Consider the following 22921-nt stretch of genomic DNA (forward strand, 5'->3'; position numbering starts at 1 on the left):
CACATCACAAAATAACAATCTTACCAGTTACTCAAAGGTTAGGTGGATATAAACAAATCAATCATATCAGGGACGGAACTTAATTAGGGTCGGGGGTGCCTCCCCCCCTTTTTTTGTGCGGTAGTATATATTAACCCTTTTTTCGCTCGAAAATTTGTACACGTAGCGTAAATTTATCCGTTTTTGGCCGAAAATTTGAGCCCCCCTCCCCCCCCCCCCCCCCGACAAACTTGTCCAAGCTTCGCCACTTGATCATATGTTAATTCTGTAATCTTCAACCAAAACTTATTCTCACTAAGGTTTTTTCTAAAAACGGTAAAGATGACCAATGTACAACATTTTCTTTAAAATGATAGAGACAATCATACCGTTTTTCATCAGTGATGGATCCATAAATTTTACTCGGTAGGATCGAAAAAATCGGTAAAAATAAACAAAATAAGAATTCTAAACAAATTCACTAAATATACTAATACAAAATACATATTACAAATATCATTTGCATGATTTCATCTTTTAGAAAAAAAAATTCAAATACAATTTCATGAGAAACATTTTTAATGTTCCTTTTTGACGCTATAAATTACATAAACATTAAAAAATAATCACTAATTCAATTGCACAAATTTGTCTTATGATCTTTACTTTCAAAAAACATATCTCAACCATTGTGTTTGAAACGAAAAAAGTATTATTAGCTTTAATAATCTATACACCAAATTAAGAAAATGAAATACGGTTCTTTGTTTTCACCATAATTTAGCTAGGTCAAAAATATCATTCAAATTGGCAAACCTTTTTATATTTTCACACGCTATCAATGTCCAAGCCAAGTCGATATTAAAGAGTAACCTTTTCCCCACTATCAAATCACATGGACAAAAACCACACAATCAAATTAACTTTGATGCATCAATCATATAAAATGAGTTACAAAGTTACAAGCTAGCATGTGTTTAAGTGATTTTGTGTTGATCTCATTAAAGCGATCACCAAACTCTTTAATTTTTATATCAACTTTGTTAAAAACAAGCAAAGTTATAATATTCCTAATTGGTGATATTGTAGCTTTGTTTTTTTGAATCATAATTGGTATAGTTTTCTGTTATGTCTAATATATGATTAAATGAATATCATGCTTTTCACAAAATTCAAATTTTCTCTAAAAGTGTTTCAAACTCGTTTTCCCTAAATTTTTGTGCAGCTTTCCTTTAGTCGTTTTCAACAAAAAACGGCTATCAAAATACACATATCTTATTTGAATAGCTTGTGATGTATATCTATGAGTATGAGACCAAAAATGTATAACATCAATTCAAATGAGCTTAAAAACTTATACTGATTGCTTGATTTTTCATTAGCTTAACATTTCTTTATGTTTCATCTCTTTAGTAAGGATGATAATCCAATATTCTTTTAAAATCAACGATATCCCAAAAATAAATATTTTAATAAACTATACTAGTTCTGGAAGATGAAGTTTTTAGTTTCTAAAACCTTACAAGAACAACTAGCATGTTATTTATTATTTATTTAATATAATTAATAACTAACTACACATAATATATTGGTATTTATAAACATAATAATAAGTAAATATCTATATAACTCAAAAATTTTAAAATATAAAAAACATTATACATGTATAATTAAATTAATAAAAAATAATAAGTAGTGAACCATTAGCTTAACCTTTGGTTATTAAAATATTTCCATGAAAATAAAATTATTACACTAAGTTAATTTTAAAAAGAAATTGTGTTTACGAAACCATTACATCGAAGTAAATTTATTTAAAAACATAGAAACAATAACAACCTCGTACTTAATTTATGTTTGACGGTTAAACCACTTTTTACCCAAAATTTAGAGAAATTCCTTTTATTTTAAGGTTAAAATGATTGAAGTTCGGCCCCGGATAAAACAATGTCGGGTTTATATTTTTTTATAACACAGAAAGTTCTAAATTTATTTAGAAATCATTAAAATATAATATAAATTTGCTTTTGAGTGTTTTGATGGGAGTTTTGACGTGACTGGTTTGATTTGGTCTTTTACAACTTCTCTTTTTAGCTTTTAGTCACCCATCATCAAGAATTTGGTGAATGTCACTATCAACCCCTATACTTTTCCTAATTTTACAACCTACCTTAACATTTACGGTACATACAATTTGCTACGAACTTTCTTCTATTGGCCCCGGAGACTACTCGTTATGTTGGGTTGCCTAATTTCGTGTAGGTCGGACGTTTGGCTTTGATTTGGATTACTTTGATAGAATATAAATAGACGTCTATAATGCATTGGTGGTTCAAAATATATATTAGATGTTTTTTATGCTATTATATGACAGCTAGAGTTACTAATTAATCACATATATGTTTTCTTAAAAAGATTATTTAGATAGTTATAAGTATTTATTTATAAGTGTTTATGTCACATACTTGCATATTGTTTACCTTTACGTTTATATGCAATTTGTTTTTATATAGTGGTTATTTTTTCATGTATCAACTTTATCTATAAGAAGTGAGTCAGATTATAAACTTAAGAAAATGTATGTCCAAAACATTGTGAATTTTTATCTAAGACACATTAATTATAGGGATTACACATATGATAAAGAAGATCATGTAGGAAAAAGGAGTTGTTAGCATCAAGTGTGACGCTAGGCACCCGAATGTGACACTAGGCACCTTGTAACGAGTACCTCTCACCTATGGCCTGTATAAATGACTACGACCTCCAAGCAATACATGTACGATCACATTTAATACACACATTTACTACCATAATTGAATACTATCCATATTTCTTTCAACCACAACATGCTTATTCTCATGTCATAGTCGTATCACAAACAAATACCTAAATCTCCTTACAAAGAGACTAATGATTATTTAAATGGTGCGGCTGAAATAAAAAACATCACGTGTTACACCAATTGGTGTTAAAGTTATCTTTGGACCCGAGTAGCATATTATTTGTAATGCCAATTGCAATTAACTTTAATATTTTCATCAATCATATTATAATTTTATTGAATCAAGATTGTATAAATGAATTTATCAAAAAGTTATTTTGCATACATAAAACCATAACTTTAATATAAACTAATAACTACTTGTCTAGTTACTCCTCACACATTGTCAACTTTAGCTATCGAATATAAATTAGTTTTCATTTACTTCATATGAAATTTGATGCTTCATATACTAAATTTTTTTTGGTAAATGGTTTTGACAAGAAAAGTATATAGAGGGAAATAATAGATTACACATGTATGAGGGCATACCCACCATCTATACTAACTTGTTTTGGGAAATATGCTTCAAGAAACCAACAAACCAAGCAACCGAATGACACAAGATAGCAAACACTATTCAAAAGATACATACCAATTCATACTAGTAAACCACTTATATTCTATAGATGGGATCATGAGACACCCTAATATATAAAGTCAAGTTAAACTTGAATTTTGGGCTCAATAAAAATCTAAACCTTTCCATTGATCGTGGCCATATAGCTTACCTTGGACACAATTACCATACATCATGATATGGTTTTGATAGTCTTTACACCACAAAACACATTCAAATCACCAACATATGGTGTTTTTAGGTGTTTTTGGATGTCCACATAGCACTTGAACCCACAAAACACCCTCTTTCTCCTCCATTGTTATCCATCTTCCTCACAAACACATTCTTCACCAAGAATCTCCATACACCATCTCTCCTTAATATCACCATTTTTTCCTAAAAACACCTCAAAATTCTTCTATTGTGGATACTCTAACTAACACGACTTGCATACCATTAGTTGTAGTTTCAATAGTTCCACACTTGAAAATCATGGAATGCCTGTACCACCGTGAAAATTACGAGTTATAAATACCAAGTTTTCTAAGTCAAGGGATCAAAAATGTCAAATTCTAAACCTTAAGGTTAAAAAGGAAAATTTTGTCTCCTTGGCCGATCGCGATACGCGACGGCCTTAGTGCCAAAGTCATCGCGTATCGCGATGACACATTCTGACACGCTAGACACGTGTTGCCACGTGTCAAGCGGTGGCACTCTGTGTCGCCACGTGGCAGCACGTCCGCCACGTGTCCACATGACACAACGCCTGCCACAGGAAGCCACATGGTAGTCTAGAGGGTGACTGCGCTGAGCTAGTTGGCGCTACGCGATGGGCGACCCAGGGAGGCCATCACATATAGCGATGAGCCCCCTGGTTTGCCTATAAATAGCAAGCTCGGGTTCAAACCATTCTCACACCAAAAATCAGTTCTCAATCATCTCTCTAGACATTATAAACCATACCTTCGATTACCTTGAAGTTCGTGCCCTTGATACCTCGTAAAGCGTGCAAAAATACCAACGTTCCTCGATATTCGTGTCACTAAGCCGACACATCAACGACGTCCCAAACAAGAAGGTATTGTTGTCCCAACGTCCTAACGACCATCTCGAAGAACGTGCCGTGAAGAGTTGGTGCCTCGATAAGCGTGTCAAAAAAAGTGTTGATCAAAGAAGATAAGGAAAAGGGTAAAGACGTCAAAGTGCTGCTCGATCATATAGGGTTTTGTAAAGCCAACAAAGGTAGGCTTAATGCCCGAATAAAATGATAAAATTGTGAAAAGACTTAAAACCCAAAGTCGAGGAAATACTCGATACCTCGATAAAATAAAAGAAAATAACAAAGAAAAGAAAAGAAAGTAAAATGAGTATATGTACATATATCGATGTGATATTTATTCTTTGTTATAAATATTATTTAAGTAATAATGAATATTCTTAAATAATAAAGAAAAGAAAAGAATACGTTTCTTAAAGAAGAAGAAACGTAGGGTTTTAAAAGAAATAGCAAACTAAAGGTTTATTATAAAAGGAAGAAAAGAAATACTTTTAACTAAAAGTTTTAAAGTAAAGAAAATATATAATCGAGGAAAAGATTATAAAACAAGACTAAAGATTATAATCGGGGTATATTCGACTAACAAAAGGTTATACTCGTACTATAGGTGCGAGATATCAACGGGAAAGACCCTCGGACAGTGATTGAAGCTGATCCAAATCAAAAAGGTGAATACGCCCCAAACTTTGTTTTAAAACGAGTCAAACATGTTATATGAAAAGATTTACATGGGACTACGTGTCTTTAAAACATTTATAAACAAAAGTAAAAGCATATTCCTCATGCTGTCGTGTACGTTTGTCTGGATCCTTACATATGTGGTAAAATGCGGTGGGCACATGCACCACACTTGGTTATAGTCACGCTCGCCTGCGGGAAGTAATGACCATGTGTATACGTATGGTACTTTACTAAGTCGAATGCTGCGGTGTTTGTTGGGGTAAATAGTGTAGAGACTTGAGTTTATAAATTGTATTATTTTAAAGCTTGATTATTCCTAAGCCACGATGGGCCGGACCCAAGTTATGTCTCGAGGGGTAATCAAGTAAAAGAAAATTATTTTAGCATCAGCATATTCACCAACATGTGTTGCTGACGTACTTTCTAAATATTTTGCAGGTGATCAAGATTAGGGCTTAAGATGGAGAAGTGCTCAAGATATCTGATGGCTCGGATCTTTTTGTTAAACTTAATATTAATTAGACTGGTGGTTTTTGTAAAACAAACAAGTAACTTTAAAACGGGAACTTTTAATCCCGCCTTTTGTGAATGTAAATATTATATTTTAAATCAACATGTTTTAAAGACTTCTGCTTTGAATACGTAACTCTTGATTTATTTACAAATGTGGTACCAACTATTGGTCGCACTCCCAGGTCTAAGATGGGGGTGTGACAATGCCCAAACCAATTTTACCCAAAATAGTAGGTTGATACACTGATTATTCATTTTATGTGAATTCTAACAACATAATAATTATAGGGATTCAATGATATGAAGAGAAAAAAGCATTGACGGGTCACAAAGACAAGCTCTACGACTCGTCTTACATATGAGAGTAAGAATTTATGAATTAACTGAAAGCACACAAAGTGTAAGTGTAATGGTATTAAGCTTGTATACATTTGGGAGGTGAAGATACTAATACATTTTTCTCAATTATTGGTATTCGTTTTTCATATTTTTGGTGTTGGTAACATTCCGGTTTTGGCATTTTCAATAATACTAGTTCCACAAAATCAATGCAATACTTAGTTTATACTTCTGCTAATTTTCGGTTTAGTACCGGTCTCATCCCTCATGGATCCCCGTCTACTTATAATATTGGGAATGCTTTTAGATGATTGTGACCCAGCGTGATAGTGATTGTTTTCCCCAAATAAGCGTGTGTTTATTCTACCCAATGAAATCATGATTAATTATGATGGTTCACACATCAAATTAAAAAGTTTAATGGTCATTCGCATGACCATTACTTTTCTCTAAATAATCATCAATAACAAATTTTATGTCTTATCTTATTCTATTCTATTCTATTGGGACTCATGTGTGGCCTTGTTCGGAGGGGTTTATCTTAGTTTCGTCACAGGTTATCTCAAAGGAAGTCGGATTGTTGTAGTCTTGACTTCGGTGGTAGTCCCTTTAGCATAACCCTGATCCCAGTAAGTGGGTTGTGGTTTTATGTTAGGGATCGACTTTGTATGGGTTTCTCATGATGTTGATGACCTTTATATATTGTTCCAAGTCCGAAATGGTTATTTCATCATGCCCCCTCCTCAGTCTAACTTGTTTTGGAGATTGGTAAAAGAAAATACATTAGACTTACACTTGCAAGTTATTTGTTATTATTCTTAGTCACAAAATATTGTGTCTTAGAAGGTTTGTTTCCCTTAGTTAACTTGAACATTCTTGTGTAATTTCGAATTTCGATAACTGTGTTGCTTAGGGAAAACTATCACGACGACCTTTTGTGTTCATTGGTGATATGAATTGTTATACGTCTTTCTTTCTATATCTACGAACCATGTGTAGGCCCCAGATATATCTGTCTCACCATCACTTTATAATGGATTATGGATATCTCCTCTTTCCTTCTACTTCCCATCCATCCCTTCTTCAATCCTCTGTCGAGGCAAAGTATTTCGACCTTCAATTCTTATTATTGGTTATTAATTGATCTTTGATACAATATTGGTTATTCTTTCCTCTTAATTTGTTTTAACTCTCATAAATTTTGTTGTATTCATCGCCTTTTGTTACCATCATGTTTAAGAAAGACATGAATATCCAATGTTGCATATTGCCAAATGAAAATAAAGAGTTTTGTATTCATGTCTAAGACTTCCAACACATATATTCACTCGCTATTAGATCTGATCCAAATATAAGAACTATTTAGAGAGAAAGACTATACATCTCATAATCTTCAAGATTACAAATGCATGTCATCCTTTCCTATATTTTCTTTTTGTATGATACTGTGTCATTTGGGTCACGTTACACGACTGAATTTGCAATAATGCGATGCATCATCTGAGTAGAGCACTCCTTTTATCTGTAAGTTGTTTTAAACTAGAAGTGACTAGGATAGAGAGAACCATGTAAGACCTCTAGTGTGGGTAAGAACTCATATTAAGAAATGCAAAACGCGCATATCACGGCAAAGCGAGGATCAACTTCAATTTATACTATTGGGATTGCTTCAAGATAAAAGTGACATGCTAGCCAATTCTTCCCGTAGACAAATGTGTGTTTCTCTTGACTTGTTTCACATTCATAATTTAATAGACCGCCTCGTCAATCCTTTAAAATGAGAATATATATATATATATATATATATATATATATATATATAAAAATATTTCACAAGGTCAAATCATCAGCTTGTTTATTCATGGCTGATTAAATCATTAAGTACAACTTGTATACAACCCGACGTTCTATTTGTAATTTTATTACATTTCGCTTACGAGCCACCAACTCGTTTACAAATTGACAACCCGTTTAGATAAATGGATTACACGTGTTGGATTTGGTTGCATATATTTTAATGTATTTAAGTTAATATTGATGTAATTAATAATAAATATATGATTTATACTTGGTTTCCCGTATTCAACTCTCTAACCCAAAAATATAGGGAGGGTAAAGGATCCCCCAGGGGCAAAATGACTATCAGGACAAAAAAATTTTCTTTCTCTGTTTTATGTATTCGAATATCTTTCGGCAAATGTTAGCTAGGATTCCCTCAAGTTCAAAAAACTTTTTAGGATACCTTGAATTTTTTCTTCTAGATCCATCACTGAGCACTGGTATCACCTAGTTGTTCTTTGATGATGATTCCTTTAGGGCAACCCTCGTCCACTATCTAAGTCACGGTCTTACGCTACATATCTAGCTTAGTTAAAATATGCCTCGTCGGAGATGACATTTCTAGGTTGTTTCAAATCCGAATACATCGATATCTTTTCAATATGCAAAGACTAGACCAGTAATATACATATGCATTGGTAGGCTGTACTTTCTCTTAATAATAATTAACCAGTTGATTTACATATCACGTTGCACAAAATATTCTTGTATAATATTCTTTAACAACATAGTACATTACAATGTTTTATCTTTAGTTGAAATTTGCTTGTCTCCTTTCATTTTAATATAAACCTAGTCTATCTATTCAGGTTAATCTTTTTTAAATCGATAACTTCAAATGTTAAAATATTTCTTTCTACACATTTGAATTATTCTATAACTTCATAGCCATAATGAACTGAGCTGGCATAATTCAGTTGATTAACTTAATCAACAATGTATAATAATGAAAAAAGTAATAAAAAATGTAAAATCCAACCAAATTCTAGCAAATATAATCACAATTAATCTCAAACACCTAACAACAACTATAACTAATATATTACACTTGTCAGGAACATATGATAGAATAATGTGCATACATTTACTTTGCTTCTTTTTTGTACCTCATATTATATACCGTTACATTTTAATTTTGAATTTGCTATGTCCTTGGACTTGAACATAAGAAGTAAGTATAATAAATGGAAAACTAAAAAGGGTATGGTATTGTCATTTAATATTATGTTGTAGAGTGTGTAAAAGAAGTTAGATAACAATTTAAGATGAAATTAAATTGGATTTTTTGAACTAAAAAGAGGGCATATTTTCTGGTGGGGGAGGTCATCCAAATGTACTACTACAATGATAATGGTGGGGGAGGGCACCCTATGTCCTCCTACCCTATCTATACTAGCATGGTCCACATCTCATTATTTCACATTTATTGTAGACTTGTATTTATTTACATTTTCTCTTGATAGAATAGTCATCTTTTCTAGTTTATGAATTTATAAATTGGTTAATATACAATAAAATAAATATACATATAAATCTACCACAAATTTAGAAGTATGTGTATTTGTAATATGAATATTTTTGTTGTATAAAAATCATCCTTTTATTATTTTTTTTTGACGACAAAGTCACCTATTCTTGCACATTATTATAAACTAGTTACATTTGCTTTTATAAGATCTGAACTCTTCATCTCTAGAACAAAGGGGAGACACCTTAAGGGGGACGGGGCACCCTCGGGTACCTCCATTCGAGTATCATGGGTGTCATCGGCCCTGCGAGTACCCCACGAAAAAAGTCATTGTGTGAATATACCTACCGAAAGGACAGGAGATGGAGAGTGTGTGTGTGTGTGAGAGAGAGAGAGGCATCGGTGTTTGCGGGTTTTGAGAGGTTCAAATGGAGTGGATGAGTTGTCAACAGCTGATTAGGTTGTTGTCAAGTTCGAACGAGTTGTACTTTGTTCTCCCTTATCATCACATTATGTCTATTGAGGGACATTACAATCTTAATTAGTTATAGTTTGTAACAAATCTCCACTATGTAAAAAACTAAAAAGTTTTATAATATTGCATTAAATAGTAACAAAAACTCCGTTTTACATATACATTCTTCAAACAATTTAAGAATTTATAAATAATAAAAATTAATTAATATTAAAGAATACGATAGAGAAAAAAATTGATGCATAACTTAAGGTGGATTTTTCAAAACATGCATTTTAAAAAGGAAATAAATATATTTGTGGATTTACTTTTATTATTTTGTACCATTCACTTTGATCTCTCTTTTTTTCCCTTCAATTTTTACATATACTCTATATATTTAAATTTTGATATTTTGTTCATATAAAAATGACGGTCATATAAGACACTAGAATTAACTTTGATGTGATATATTATGTTGACTGCATCCTAGAATAAGAATTGAAAATTTCTTGTAAGATAATAATAATAATATTCAAATAAAAGAGATAAAAGACGACAATCTGATTTTTTCAAATTAATCCCTTTTATTCACATCATTATTACATTTAACCCACAACTTCATAAGGTTAGTCTTGTGAAACCTTCACATTTTTAAAGTAAAAAAGTCAAATGACAAGAAAAACCCTAACTAAGAACAAGATCACATGAATCCCTAGTTAAAAACAAAATTAAAAAAAATACATATGTTTTTTTCTTCTACACTAGCAATTTGAGAAGTAATAATTACAAGCTACGTCCGTAATGTATCAAAGCAGAGAGATTCGTAATTTATAAGCTGGTAGCATAAAAAAGTACATGAAGTATGCATGTTGAAATATATGAATTCAGCAAATGTCGAGAGATAAATCTACATTACACAACACTAAATTACACCGCTTAGAAAAACTGTTTTCATTTAAAAAAACCCTTAATCCATAAACTAAATATACCAACAAGTAGGTTAAATGTTAGTTAGCAACATCAGTATTTGATGACATTTAAAAAAACTAAAATATATTATTAATAAAAAAACACAAAACCGTTAAAAATTGATTTCGAGAATCAAGATAGAGACAATACAACTTAATTTGAAGTTTCCATGCTCGCTCACTAATCTTGTCGTGAATAAAGCCCCTGCTCACAAGCCATAAAAACCAAACCTTCACCTTATCTCCCTAGAGGGCTCACAGGAGGCCATCGCGCCACCACTCGCGCCAGAAGCGTCGTACATTTGCAACTAATGTGGCCACCTTCGCTCACACCCTCACTCGCCTATCACAACATGTAGCCTGAGTTAGCAACATCATTACATCAATTTTTGATAAAATGTAAAAATAAAACCTAAAACATTAATTAAAAAAACACAAAACCGTTAAAATGACATTGAGGTATTTAATCAAGGATAGAGACAATACAATTTAATTTCAAGTCCCTCTCTCTCTCTCTAACACAAATACATATGCAAATTATTGTACAACTCTATATTCATCACATATGTTTTTTATTATTATAATTTTACAAAATTAATAATATTTATTTATTATTCTATTATTATAGTAGTAGTAGTCATCACACACACACATAATAACATAAACCCAACCAAACCAAACACAACCCAAAACCAAACCAATCCCAAACTCCTTTTCTCCTTCTTCCCATTACCCAACACGACACCGTTTTGTTTGTTGTTTATCATCAGATCTCATCTCAGCCGTCCATTTCATCTTTTTCCGGCGGGCATTTTCATTTTCCGATGGGAATGCCCGAACGATGACCAACTCCGTTAACCAAGATAACGGAGGAGAAGATAACGCGGTTAACGACGACTGCTTTCACGACTCTCTTGATCGGATATTATCTTCCACCACCTGCTCCTCTTCTTCTTCTTGTTGCTCCGATGACGACGACGATGCTGACGTCACCAACAACTTATTAGATCCAAATTATAATATTATTAATAATAATAATGTTGGGTTTCAACAGTTTAAGCAGTTTCAACGGGCTAGGGTTTCCGGCAACTACGACGTGTGGATCTCGCAACCCACGTCGGTGGAGGAACGGCGGCGGCGGTGGCTCCGGCAGGTGGGTCTTGCCGCCGATCAAGACGTGGGTTTCAACTCCGGTGACCTGAAATTCGGTAAATCTGTCTCGGCTGATTGTTTAGATGTTCAAGAAATTGTTGAGTTTAGTGATTATAAGCCTGTAATTGTTCGATCTAAGTCTGCGGATCATGAGTACTGTGATTGTAAACTTAAATCCAGTTCGGGTTCGGGTTCAATTGAAAAACCCAATTCGGGTTTGGTTGAAAAACCCAATTCGGATGCGGGTTTGGTTTCGGGTTCGGTTTCGAAACCCAATTTGGGTTCTTGTGGAGAGGTTAATTTAGAGAGTGTAAATGTAAATAATAATGTGATCAATGCGAATGGTGTGTCGCCGAGTAAGCCTCCGTCGGGTAAACCCGTTAGGCGTAGCGATGAGATTGTTATGAATTTGAATGTGAATGGAGGTGATGATGTGGTGGTGGAGGAGGTCGATACGGATGTGAGTTTGGGTCGGGCTCGTAATGATGGGAATGAAGATGACGACGATGCGGTGTGTACGATTAAGAATTTGGATAACGGAAAGGAGTTTGTGGTAAAAGAGGTTAATTTGACGGAAGTCGGTACGGGAAAGCATTTAACGATTGAAGAATTTGAAATGTGTGTCGGGCATTCACCGATCGTTCAAGAATTGATGAGACGACAGAATTTCGAAACTGGTGGGAACGAGTTACCGGATTTGAACGGTGGTGATAATAGTAACGGAAGTGGATCGAAGTCGAAGAAGAAAGGAAGTTGGTTGAAAAGTATTAAAAACGTTGCAAGTTCAGTTACGGGTCATAAAGAAAGACGAAGCAGTGATGAGAAAGACACTTCGTCGGAAAAAGGCGGGAGACGGTCCAGCTCGGCTACGGATGATAGCCAAGACGGGTCCTTTCACGGGCCGGAAAAGGTACGGGTTCGACAGTACGGGAAGTCGTGTAAAGATTTTACCGGTTTGTTTAAAAGTCAAGAGATTCAAGCGCATACCGGGTCGATTTGGACGATTAAGTTTAGTTTGGACGGTAAGTATCTTGCGAGTGCGGGTGAGGATTGTTTGATTCATGTTTGGCAAGTTGGTAGCACGGAACGGAAAGGTGATCTTTTGTTTGATAAAGAAGACGGGAATTTGAACGTGTTGTTGATGTCGAACGGGTCACCCGAACCGAGTTCTTTATCGAATTTGGAAAACGTGCCTGAAAGGAAACGAAGGGGTCGGTTGTCTATTAGTAGGAAATCTATCAGTTTGGATCCGATTGTTGTTCCGGATACCGTTTTTGCACTTTCGGAAAAACCGATTTGTTCGTTTAATGGTCATCTTGAAGACGTTCTTGATCTTTCGTGGTCCAAATCTCAGGTTAGATATCGTTATACACATTTGTGATTTTGATTATCGACATTAGCTGTATAATAATTAATGTGCTTTTTAATAATATAATCTCAGCATTTGCTTTCGTCATCAATGGATAAAACAGTACGGTTATGGCAGTTGTCGAGCAAGTCGTGTTTAAAGGTCTTTTCTCATAGTGATTATGGTAATAAGAACTGAACTTAATATTGTTTATATTGTTATTACTAATTAAAAGGATGTTTTGCTCATTGTTTTTTTTTTTTTTTGCAGTGACTTGTATACAGTTTAATCCTGTTGATGATAGATATTTCATAAGTGGATCTTTAGATTCCAAGGTTCGAATATGGAGTATTCCCGATCGACAAGTTGTTGATTGGAATGATTTGCATGAAATGGTCACTGCTGCGTGTTATACGCCCGATGGTCGGGTAAACGTTGAACCATATATGATTATTGTAATTATTATTATTATCATAGGCAATGGTTTTATTTATATTTTTTTCAAAAAATTTAGGGTGCACTAGTCGGTTCATACAAAGGGAGCTGTCGTTTATACAATACAACCGGTACGAAACAATTTTTGTTATCTTTGGTGTTTTCTTTTCTGTTTGTATTTTAATTAATTTCTTTATTTTTTTTCTTCAGAAAATAGATTGCAGCAGAAGAGTCAGATCAACCTGCAGAATAAGAAGAAAAAACCACATCATAAAAAAATAACCGGTTTTCAGGTGATACAACAGTTTAGTTTTTACGGTTCGGTTTTTATATTATTTATATATTTTTTAAATACATTGCTGATTAAAATTCTTAATTTAAACTTGTAGTTTGCTCCTGGGAGTTCAACAGAAGTGCTAATAACATCTGCAGACTCGCGAATTCGTGTCGTTGAAGGTGCTGACCTGATCCACAAATTTAAAGGTAAACGATCTATGCCACGTATATCATATTGTTAAAAAAAATTATAAATATATTCTGTTATAATTTTATATATGTTGTCGTATTATATTATCACAGGTTTTCGCAACACGAACAGCCAAATCTCGGCCTGCATGTCGACAAACGGGCGATACGTGGTGTGTGCCAGCGAGGATTCCAACGTGTACATCTGGAAAAACGAAGCTGACTCACGAGCCAGCCGAACCAAAGGCGTAACCGTGACGCAATCATACGAGCACTTCCACTGTCAAGACGTATCAATGGCCATCCCCTGGCCCGGTATCACCGACACCTGTTGGGGGTTCGGGTCAACCGAACCCGCCGTTGACCACGAAAGGTTAGTCAACGAGGAGGCGTCAACGGCTAACCATCCTCCCACACCCGAAGACGAAACGAACCGAATAGACAGTTCGTTAATCAGCAGCCCGCTTCACGGGACCATATCGAGCGCATCAAACGGGTACTTTTTCGATAGGATATCGGCTACGTGGCCCGAGGAGAAGCTTGTAATGGGTTCCAAGAACCCAAGTCCACGGGCCAGTGTTGACTTTTCAAATGGGTTGACTGCAGGAAAGTCAGCGTGGGGGATGGTTATTGTGACGGCGGGGTTGCGTGGGGAGATCAGAACGTTCCAGAATTTTGGAATGCCGGTTCGGATATAAGTGGAATATTGTTGGGTTGTACAGATAGCTTCAAAGGTTGTAATATTAGCAGGAGAGTCGTGTTTTGTTTTTGCGGTGCTTCTGCGTGTTCAAATATGGAACTGATGAAGGAGCCAGTTCTTGAGTAGGAAACAAATAGACGTGTCAGGAAAAATAACAAAAGAAAAACGAAAAAAACCCGAAGAGAATACGGTTAAGCGAATGATGAAATTGTAGAGACTTGGAGATATTAATTTGTATTTTTATGATTCATTTCTTGTGTATTCAGTTGAGTCTCTGTATCTTCTTTTTAACTTATTTTTATGTTGGTGGAAATGAATGAATTATTGATTTGTGTATACAAATATCGTGTGTTTTTCGTGTTTCGGTCGATAATTGGGACCTGAGGTTAGGGACCAGAAGAAAATGTTGTCCTAGAATGAGCATGAAGCACAAATCATGTGTCTATTTCAGTTGGTTAATCAAGTGAGTCACTTGGTATCTGTTGGTGTTTGTTAAGTGAAAGTTTAAATAAGTTATGTGGTCATTTTTAATGAACAAACTCATGTCTTACATGGATCAAATAAAATCGTGTATTACATCGGTTTATCAAAGTATAATGTAATATGTTAACACATGTTCACATACCATTGTCAACTTATGTATTTAAAAAATGAACTATAAAAGTTCTAAGTGATAACCCTAATTACTATTTTATTAGGTTAACCTGTTCTCGTAAGTACCGAATACCAAGTTCCAAAATTTTGGTACCAATACCAGTATTGAATATGTGGGTGCATGTACGGGGTACAAGTAACCGGGAAAAAAATCTTATCCTTAAAGAGAACAATAACAAAATTAGAACATACAAAGAAAAAGTAATTAATTTCGTTTTGGAAAAATGAGAAGATGAAAAGAAAATGACGGGTCCACATGAATGTGCCACCATGTGGCAATGCAACTAGGGTTTGTAATAATAGATGATTAGTTAAACAAGAAAAACATAATATGAATACGCAAAATCGTCTCACGTAAGTTAATTAAAGTGAATAGATTTATAGTTGATCTCTTTGTGTATGAAAGAGAATGCAGTTACAATAATGCATAGATAAGAACAATATATTCAATCAAAATAGTTACTCTCAGTATCTAACATTTAATTGTGATAAAACTAATGTCTTATTCATAAGTAGAAATCTTAGATTTAAACACTATTTAGTAAAAAAACCATTTAAGGATTGAATGCAGTTATCTATCGGGAGAGTGTGGAGGTGGACATTGATACGATCTAATATCTATGAATTAATTTAATATTGAAGATAAAGAAGAAAGTCTTCAAAAGTTATCGGCAAACTAATTTACCTTTTTGTAAATCATTTTATATATAACACAAACCGAACTGCGTCTGGATAATTTACCTTTATTTTGTTTGCTTGTTTGAATTTTAGTTGTGTCTTTAGGTTTATCGTTTATTGAGTTTTAATCAGAGAAAATTGTTCATCTTATAATTGAGAGTGTTTTCCTACGACAAAAGGCGAAATTTGTTTGAAGATTAACCATCTTGAAGCGGTCTTATCAGTCTTGGTCTTGAAAAAGTTGATTGGAGTTCAGAGCTAGTAAGAGGCAGGTCATTCACTACAAAATTATGCTTGCCAGTCTTTGAAATTGGAAGTAGAAACGCATATTATTTCGTTTCAGATTGAAATAATTGGGTACCTTTTAAGGTGAACTTCTTTGATTGGAAAACAGAAATGGGGAAAATAGCAACATCGGATGCGCTTCCTAGAAGGGATATTAGATATTTAGATGCATTTTATATGTGCCCACTATGTGAAGACGATTTGGAGTCGATGGAATACATTTTAATATCATGTTACGTTGCCTCAGTAGTGTGACAGTTTATAAGTACATGGAGTGGAATCCTTGCAGTATCTGCGTTCGAGGTTAAAGAGCTTTGACTGTAAAAAAAAACAAGAAATGATACCATTTTCAATAAAACAAGAGTCTTGATTAATCGGTTGAAGGAAGATAAAAACACTTCTATTTTCTTTGGATGAAATACAGAGGGAAAATAGTCGGATTAGAATGGAAGGTTTGATGTAAGTCCTTGTTTTGATTTTATTGTATCTTTGTGTTTTGTGTATGGTAGTTTCGGTGTTGTGTTGAATTGGTGTATGCAATCTTACATGACTAATAGCTTGGCAGTCTCACTGTGTTCTTTTTTTTTTTATAATATAATGTCTCTTTAAAACGAAATCTACCAGGAATAGGGGTGTTCAGAAAAACCGAAAACCGAATCGTATCCGTAACAAAAAAACGAATCCAAATTCGATTTGGTTATAACCGAAAACCGAATTCCGAACTCAATTTACGATTTTATTTTCGGTTATGTTTTTTTCTTTTAGGCGATTAGTATGATTTATTCGGTTAACCGAATTAATCGATAAAATATGAAGTATATTAATTATTTTTGGACATGGCCAAATATTTTTTAAGTCCTTGTCTAATATGTAGTCCAATAATTCATATTTTCTTTTTTTGAATGCTTTAGGATGGTTATTTTTGTTGACTAGCTAGTTGTATTTTCCTATTTTAAAACTATTTAATGGTTCGTCGGTTTGGATGCTTTATTATGGTCTTTAACTTTTGGTTTTAGGATGTATATGCCGGGGTTGTTTAAATATTTTGATGTAGTACGGAACCCAGACAGTCGTCCGAATCCGGAACACAAACAAAATAAATTGTTATTTAAATACGGTTTAAATCGATTTGTTAGGTTTTAACCGAAACCGAACATAACTGAATTTGGATCGATTATGGTTCGATCAACCCTTTTCCAAATTGGGTTAGGTTTGATCTTCGATTAGGGACAAAAAAAATCTCATAACCGAACAAATCGAATAAACCAATAACTGTACCTATGCATACTCCTAACAGGAGAGTAGTATTTTAATTTTAACTTTTCAAAAGACAATTTCTAAAAATGAATAATTATTATATCCTTTTCACTTGTCTCATATTATCCACAACTTGAACTCCCATGCCGCTACCCATAACTCTGGAAGTAAAAAACATATTCCTTGGATGGGGCACCTTAATATCATCAAACCCACGTGCTTGCAATCCAAATCTCGTCTCCTGATTGGCCACTTCAAACATAAATTTATCCACTTTTATTCCCACAAATAGTAAAAACACATAACCCCCACCTCTATATAAACCCAAACCACCCAACATATTATTATTCAACACCACCATCACTTATATTAATTAATATTCCACTAATTTTAGTCGGCAATGGCTCTTCTAGCAACCTCATTCTCCGTTCACAATGTTCTAAACTTGCCTGGAAAGTCAACTGTAAATTTGAAGGAGTCAACGCTCCTTGGAGTTTCACTTTCGGATCATCATTTTGGGTTGTCGGTATCAAGAAGCAAAGTTCTAAGGCATCATGAAGCAGGGTATTATATATTTGGAAAGTTACTAAAATTTTGTCATTTTAAAAAACCATTTTTATATAAAGATCTTTGAATTTAATAATATTTAGTAACAAAATTGGTTCATTTACCTGCAAACCTTGTGGTTGATATATCATATATGTCACGCTAAAGTGATCTAATATGCTGCGCTAGATTGAAATATGCAACACTAGATAACTAATGTCACACCTGATTGGGTGTAACTTTGGGTGTAACTTTTGAAAATATAAAAGCTATATTTGTTGATTATCTTGATCAAAATGACTATTTTGTTAATTATATCTAACAAAAACCATGTATGATTTGTATTATCATGATATATTATGTAATAGTTTGAGCCCGTGTATTACACGGGTAATTGTTAAAAGTTTTATACTGTAACCATTAAATAAAATATAGTTAACAAAATGATCATATATTTTATATGGTTACAATTTACATTAAAATTACAAAAATTACATAACTAAGATTACACAAATATGTTATAAATAAGTAAAACCTCCATTGTACACTACATTTGTGATTGCATTGGTTGGTACACATTGTTTATCACATATCAAAATCTTTAGTCCATGTCTACTTGTAACTCTTGATAAGGGAACATATAGGTATGCTTATAACTCTTGATATAGGCACGTATAGTTGTGAGTGTGACAAATAAGATTCTTCAAGTACATGCCAACCCTAGATGAATGATAAAATATCCATGAAACTATAAAAAAATATTCATACACATAAAATATCATACATTTTAATCAATTAATATAATATCATTTGAGATCATCTACTCATGTTTATTTCAAAAACATGATTATCCAAAAAAACCAGATAACATGAACTTTGATGATATAGTCATCGTTATAAACTTTATAATTTGAAATTGATTTATCATGATAAATTTGGTGTCATTAATATTCTGTGTATGACAAATTTTTACTTGATTTATATTTTACAATTAACAATTGTATAATCAAGCAACATATAAAGCCGGAAATTAAAATATAACAACATGATTTTTTTTCATTTCATGTTAGTGAAAAATGACAAAGAAATACTAACCTTAAAATCATGTTCAAATAAAAGTGATTATTCTGAGTTAGCAGGATATTAGAATATTTAAAGTTACATAAAGTGAATGTAGTAATTCTTATTTATAATAGTTGAAAGTATTCGATAAGAAATGTTTAAATTTTAAATACTAATCCCGTTTTATTAGTTAACATTATGGGAGTTGCTGGAATATTTAATTAATCAATATCTATATTTTAACAACTTATAGACAAAAAACAAAGATTTCGGATTTGTTGGAAGCATGGTAAATGACTTTTAACCGGATTAACTATTTTTTTTATATTAATGTGAATCTATATGTTTCTTAAGCATTTTGGTCTGAGTTATAGAAGAAAATATTAAAAACTAAATATTGATTTTCTTATTGCTAAAACCCTTTATACTAAGCAGAAAAATCATATAAATAAATGACATACTGTATAGTAAATCGGTATACATATAGATTATAATTATCATATTCAACTTTAATAATTTAATGCTAAACACCAAGATATATATATATATATATATATATATATATATATATATATATAGGTATTCTCCATGTTTGTAATATTTATACAAAACGTTTGGAGAAAATAAAGAAAATACACATTTATAAGTTCAAATAAATGTGTAATATTTATACTAACCTTAAAATCATGTTCAAATAAAAGTGATTATTCTGAGTTAGCAGGATATTAGAATATTTAAAGTTACATAAAGTGAATGTAGTAATTCTTATTTATAATAGTTGAAAGTATTCGATAAGAAATGTTTAAATTTTAAATACTAATACCGTTTTATTAGTTAACATTATGGGAGTTGCTGGAATATTTAATTAATCGATATCTATATTTTAACAACTTATAGACAAAAAACAAAGATTTCGGATTTGTTGGAAGCATGGTAAATGACTTTTAACCGGATTAACTATTTTTTTATATTAATGTGAATCTATATGTTTCTTAAGCATTTTGGTCTGAGTTATAGAAGAAAATATTAAAAACTAAATATTGATTTTCTTATTACTAAAACCCTTTATACTAAGCAGAAAAATCATATAAATAAATGACATACCATATAGTAAATCGGTATACATATAGATTATAATTATCATATTCAACTTTAATAATTTAATGCTAAACACCAAGATATATATATAATAGGTATTCTCCATGTTTGTAATATTTATACAAAACGTTTGGAGAAAATAAAGAAAATACACATTTTCCCGAGTTCAAATTACATATTGTTGCTCGAATCCGAGTTTAAAAAGACAATTTGTAGTTTACCATACAACTCCAAATTATTCGATAATGATGCACATTTTATTTGCTTTAATTTTACTTGTTACTTTAAAATTTTATTCTAACAAACTTGCAACGTCAATTTTTATATTTCCTTATTTTCTTATTTCATCATTGATGTTAATGAATGAATCGATTAAGATTTACATGTAATAAAAACAAACTTGAATCTCATATATTGAAGTAGCTTAAAAGATAAGGGTTATATATTGAAATAAATGAAAAAAAGGTGAGGAGGGCTATGAGATTGACAAGTGGCATTAGTAGGTAGTTTTTTATTAGAAGAGATAGATTATTATGGTGGGGCCATCATGCGTCATGCACTAATCTGACATATCTCACACTGTTTCTAACAACTGCCTGGATAGTGGTCAAACGACCTTTTTTGACATAAAATAAATAAATAAATATTGAAGTTTGATCGTAGATCTATGGTTCGAATGGCCGTTTGAATATTAGCCAAAATGGATGTTTTGACCGGCTTTGAAAGTTTGATCTCCAATGATTAAAACAATTGTTATAATGTCATCCAGCGACGTTCTAGCTAATAATTTTCAAAGTTTGACCTTTTCTTATTTGAGTGTTTTGCTAACACTCGTTTGATAGCATCAAATCAGACGAGAGTGGTGTAACTACAGGATAACCGTATTACATTTTTACTATAAGATCATTGTAATTTCCAATGTTGTTAAAACCGGACCGGACCGGCCGTTCGGATCGGGAATCGGTTCACCGGCCGGTCCGGTTATATGCTGCTAGCTCGGTTTCCAAAAAACCGGCCGGTTCGAACCGGTTCACTGGTCTGACCGGAAAACCAGACCGGTTGAACCGGTTTTCCTATTAAAAAATAATTTTTTTTTGGAAAATTTGTTTTTATGCCATTTTTTAAGCCGAATTTGGGCTGACGGTCTGACCGATTCGACCGGTTAAACTGGTGAACCGGTTACCTGACCGGTTCGCTATCCGATCCGGTTATAAAAACATTATTACAATAGAAATATAACTAATAAATTGTGTTTTGACATTCAGCAGAAGTAAAGTGTTCACAACTCAAGCAGTAGCCACCACAAGTGCTCCTCCAGTGACCCGAGCCGCACCGGAGGGGAAGAAAACACTAAGAAAAGGAACCGTAATCATCACCGGAGCCTCCTCCGGTCTCGGTCTCACCACAGCCAAAGCCTTGGCCGAGACCGGGAAATGGCACGTCATCATGGCGTGCCGCGACTTCCTAAAAGCCGAAAGAGCCGCAAAATCCGCAGGAATATCAAAAGACAATTACACCGTAATGCATCTAGACCTCGCCTCATTCGACAGCGTCCGACAATTCGTCGCGAATTTTAAACAATCGGGTAGACCGCTAGACGTGTTAGTATGTAACGCCGCGGTCTACCAACCGACCGCGAGAGAACCGACATTCACCGCAGATGGAATAGAGTTAAGTGTTGGAACAAACCATTTAGGTCATTTCCTTCTTTCAAGGTTATTACTTGATGACATGAAAGAATCAGATTACCCGTCGAAACGATTAATAATCGTGGGGTCGATAACGGGTAACACGAATACTTTAGCGGGAAACGTGCCCCCTAAAGCTAATTTAGGGGACATGAGGGGTTTAGCTGGTGGACTAAACGGGTTAAACAGTTCAACCATGATAGACGGGGGTAAATTTGACGGGGCAAAGGCGTATAAAGATAGTAAAATATGTAACATGTTAACTATGCAAGAGTTTCATAGAAGGTATCATGAGGATACCGGGATTACATTCGCGTCGTTGTACCCCGGGTGCATTGCGACAACAGGGTTGTTTAGGGAACATATTCCGTTGTTTCGGTTATTGTTTCCTCCGTTCCAAAAGTTTATTACGAAAGGGTATGTTTCGGAAGAGGAATCGGGCAAGAGGCTTGCGCAAGTGGTGAGTGATCCGAGTTTGACGAAGTCGGGGGTGTATTGGAGTTGGAATAAGGATTCGGCTTCGTTTGAGAACCAGTTGTCCGCGGAGGCGAGTGACGCGGACAAGGCTCGGAAGGTGTGGGAGATAAGTGAGAAGCTTGTTGGGTTGGCTTGAGTGTAGGAATTTGGTGTTGTGTAAATTTTGTTTTAGTTGTAATAAGAGTTGCTCACTTTGTTTTGTTGAGTAAATTGAGGATGAATCTTTTGAAATCTAGTTGTTTACTATTACTTGTTTCTTGTTATTTGTTTAATAGTTGAAACTTGAAAACAAAGCATTAGTGAAAAGTGAAAACCGACAACTTTTAACATACACAACAGGGTTACACCAATATTTCGGTCCCATTGACAAACCAGACTACATCTTGTCG

General features: G+C 33.6%; 2 protein-coding genes across 3 annotated transcripts; both read left to right on the plus strand.

Moving 5' to 3' along the window:
• Positions 1–11353: 11353 nt before the first annotated feature.
• On the plus strand, positions 11354–14925 carry LOC143594184 (uncharacterized). The gene is made up of 7 exons (XM_077073560.1): positions 11354–13193; positions 13281–13371; positions 13458–13615; positions 13702–13753; positions 13833–13915; positions 14012–14105; positions 14202–14925. Exons 1-7 carry the CDS (start codon positions 11529–11531, stop codon positions 14783–14785), a joined length of 2727 nt encoding a protein of 908 aa, XP_076929675.1. The 5' UTR covers positions 11354–11528; the 3' UTR covers positions 14786–14925.
• A 3102-nt stretch (positions 14926–18027) lies between these two features.
• Positions 18028–22921, plus strand: LOC143594185 (protochlorophyllide reductase-like). Of its 2 annotated transcripts, none has more exons than XM_077073561.1 (2): positions 18028–18225; positions 21633–22919. In XM_077073561.1, the coding sequence occupies exons 1-2, from the start codon at positions 18062–18064 to the stop codon at positions 22666–22668; spliced, it is 1200 nt and encodes a 399-aa protein (XP_076929676.1). In that variant the 5' UTR covers positions 18028–18061; the 3' UTR covers positions 22669–22919. The 2 variants fall into 2 exon arrangements, with proteins under 2 accessions (XP_076929676.1, XP_076929677.1); XM_077073562.1 differs by having other exon boundaries at positions 18029–18225; positions 21636–22921.

Source organism: Bidens hawaiensis, unplaced genomic scaffold (assembly GCF_021521415.1).
Source record: "Bidens hawaiensis isolate Kalapana, Puna unplaced genomic scaffold, B.hawaiensis_p1.1 tig00043249_1, whole genome shotgun sequence".
NCBI lineage: Eukaryota > Viridiplantae > Streptophyta > Magnoliopsida > Asterales > Asteraceae > Bidens > Bidens hawaiensis.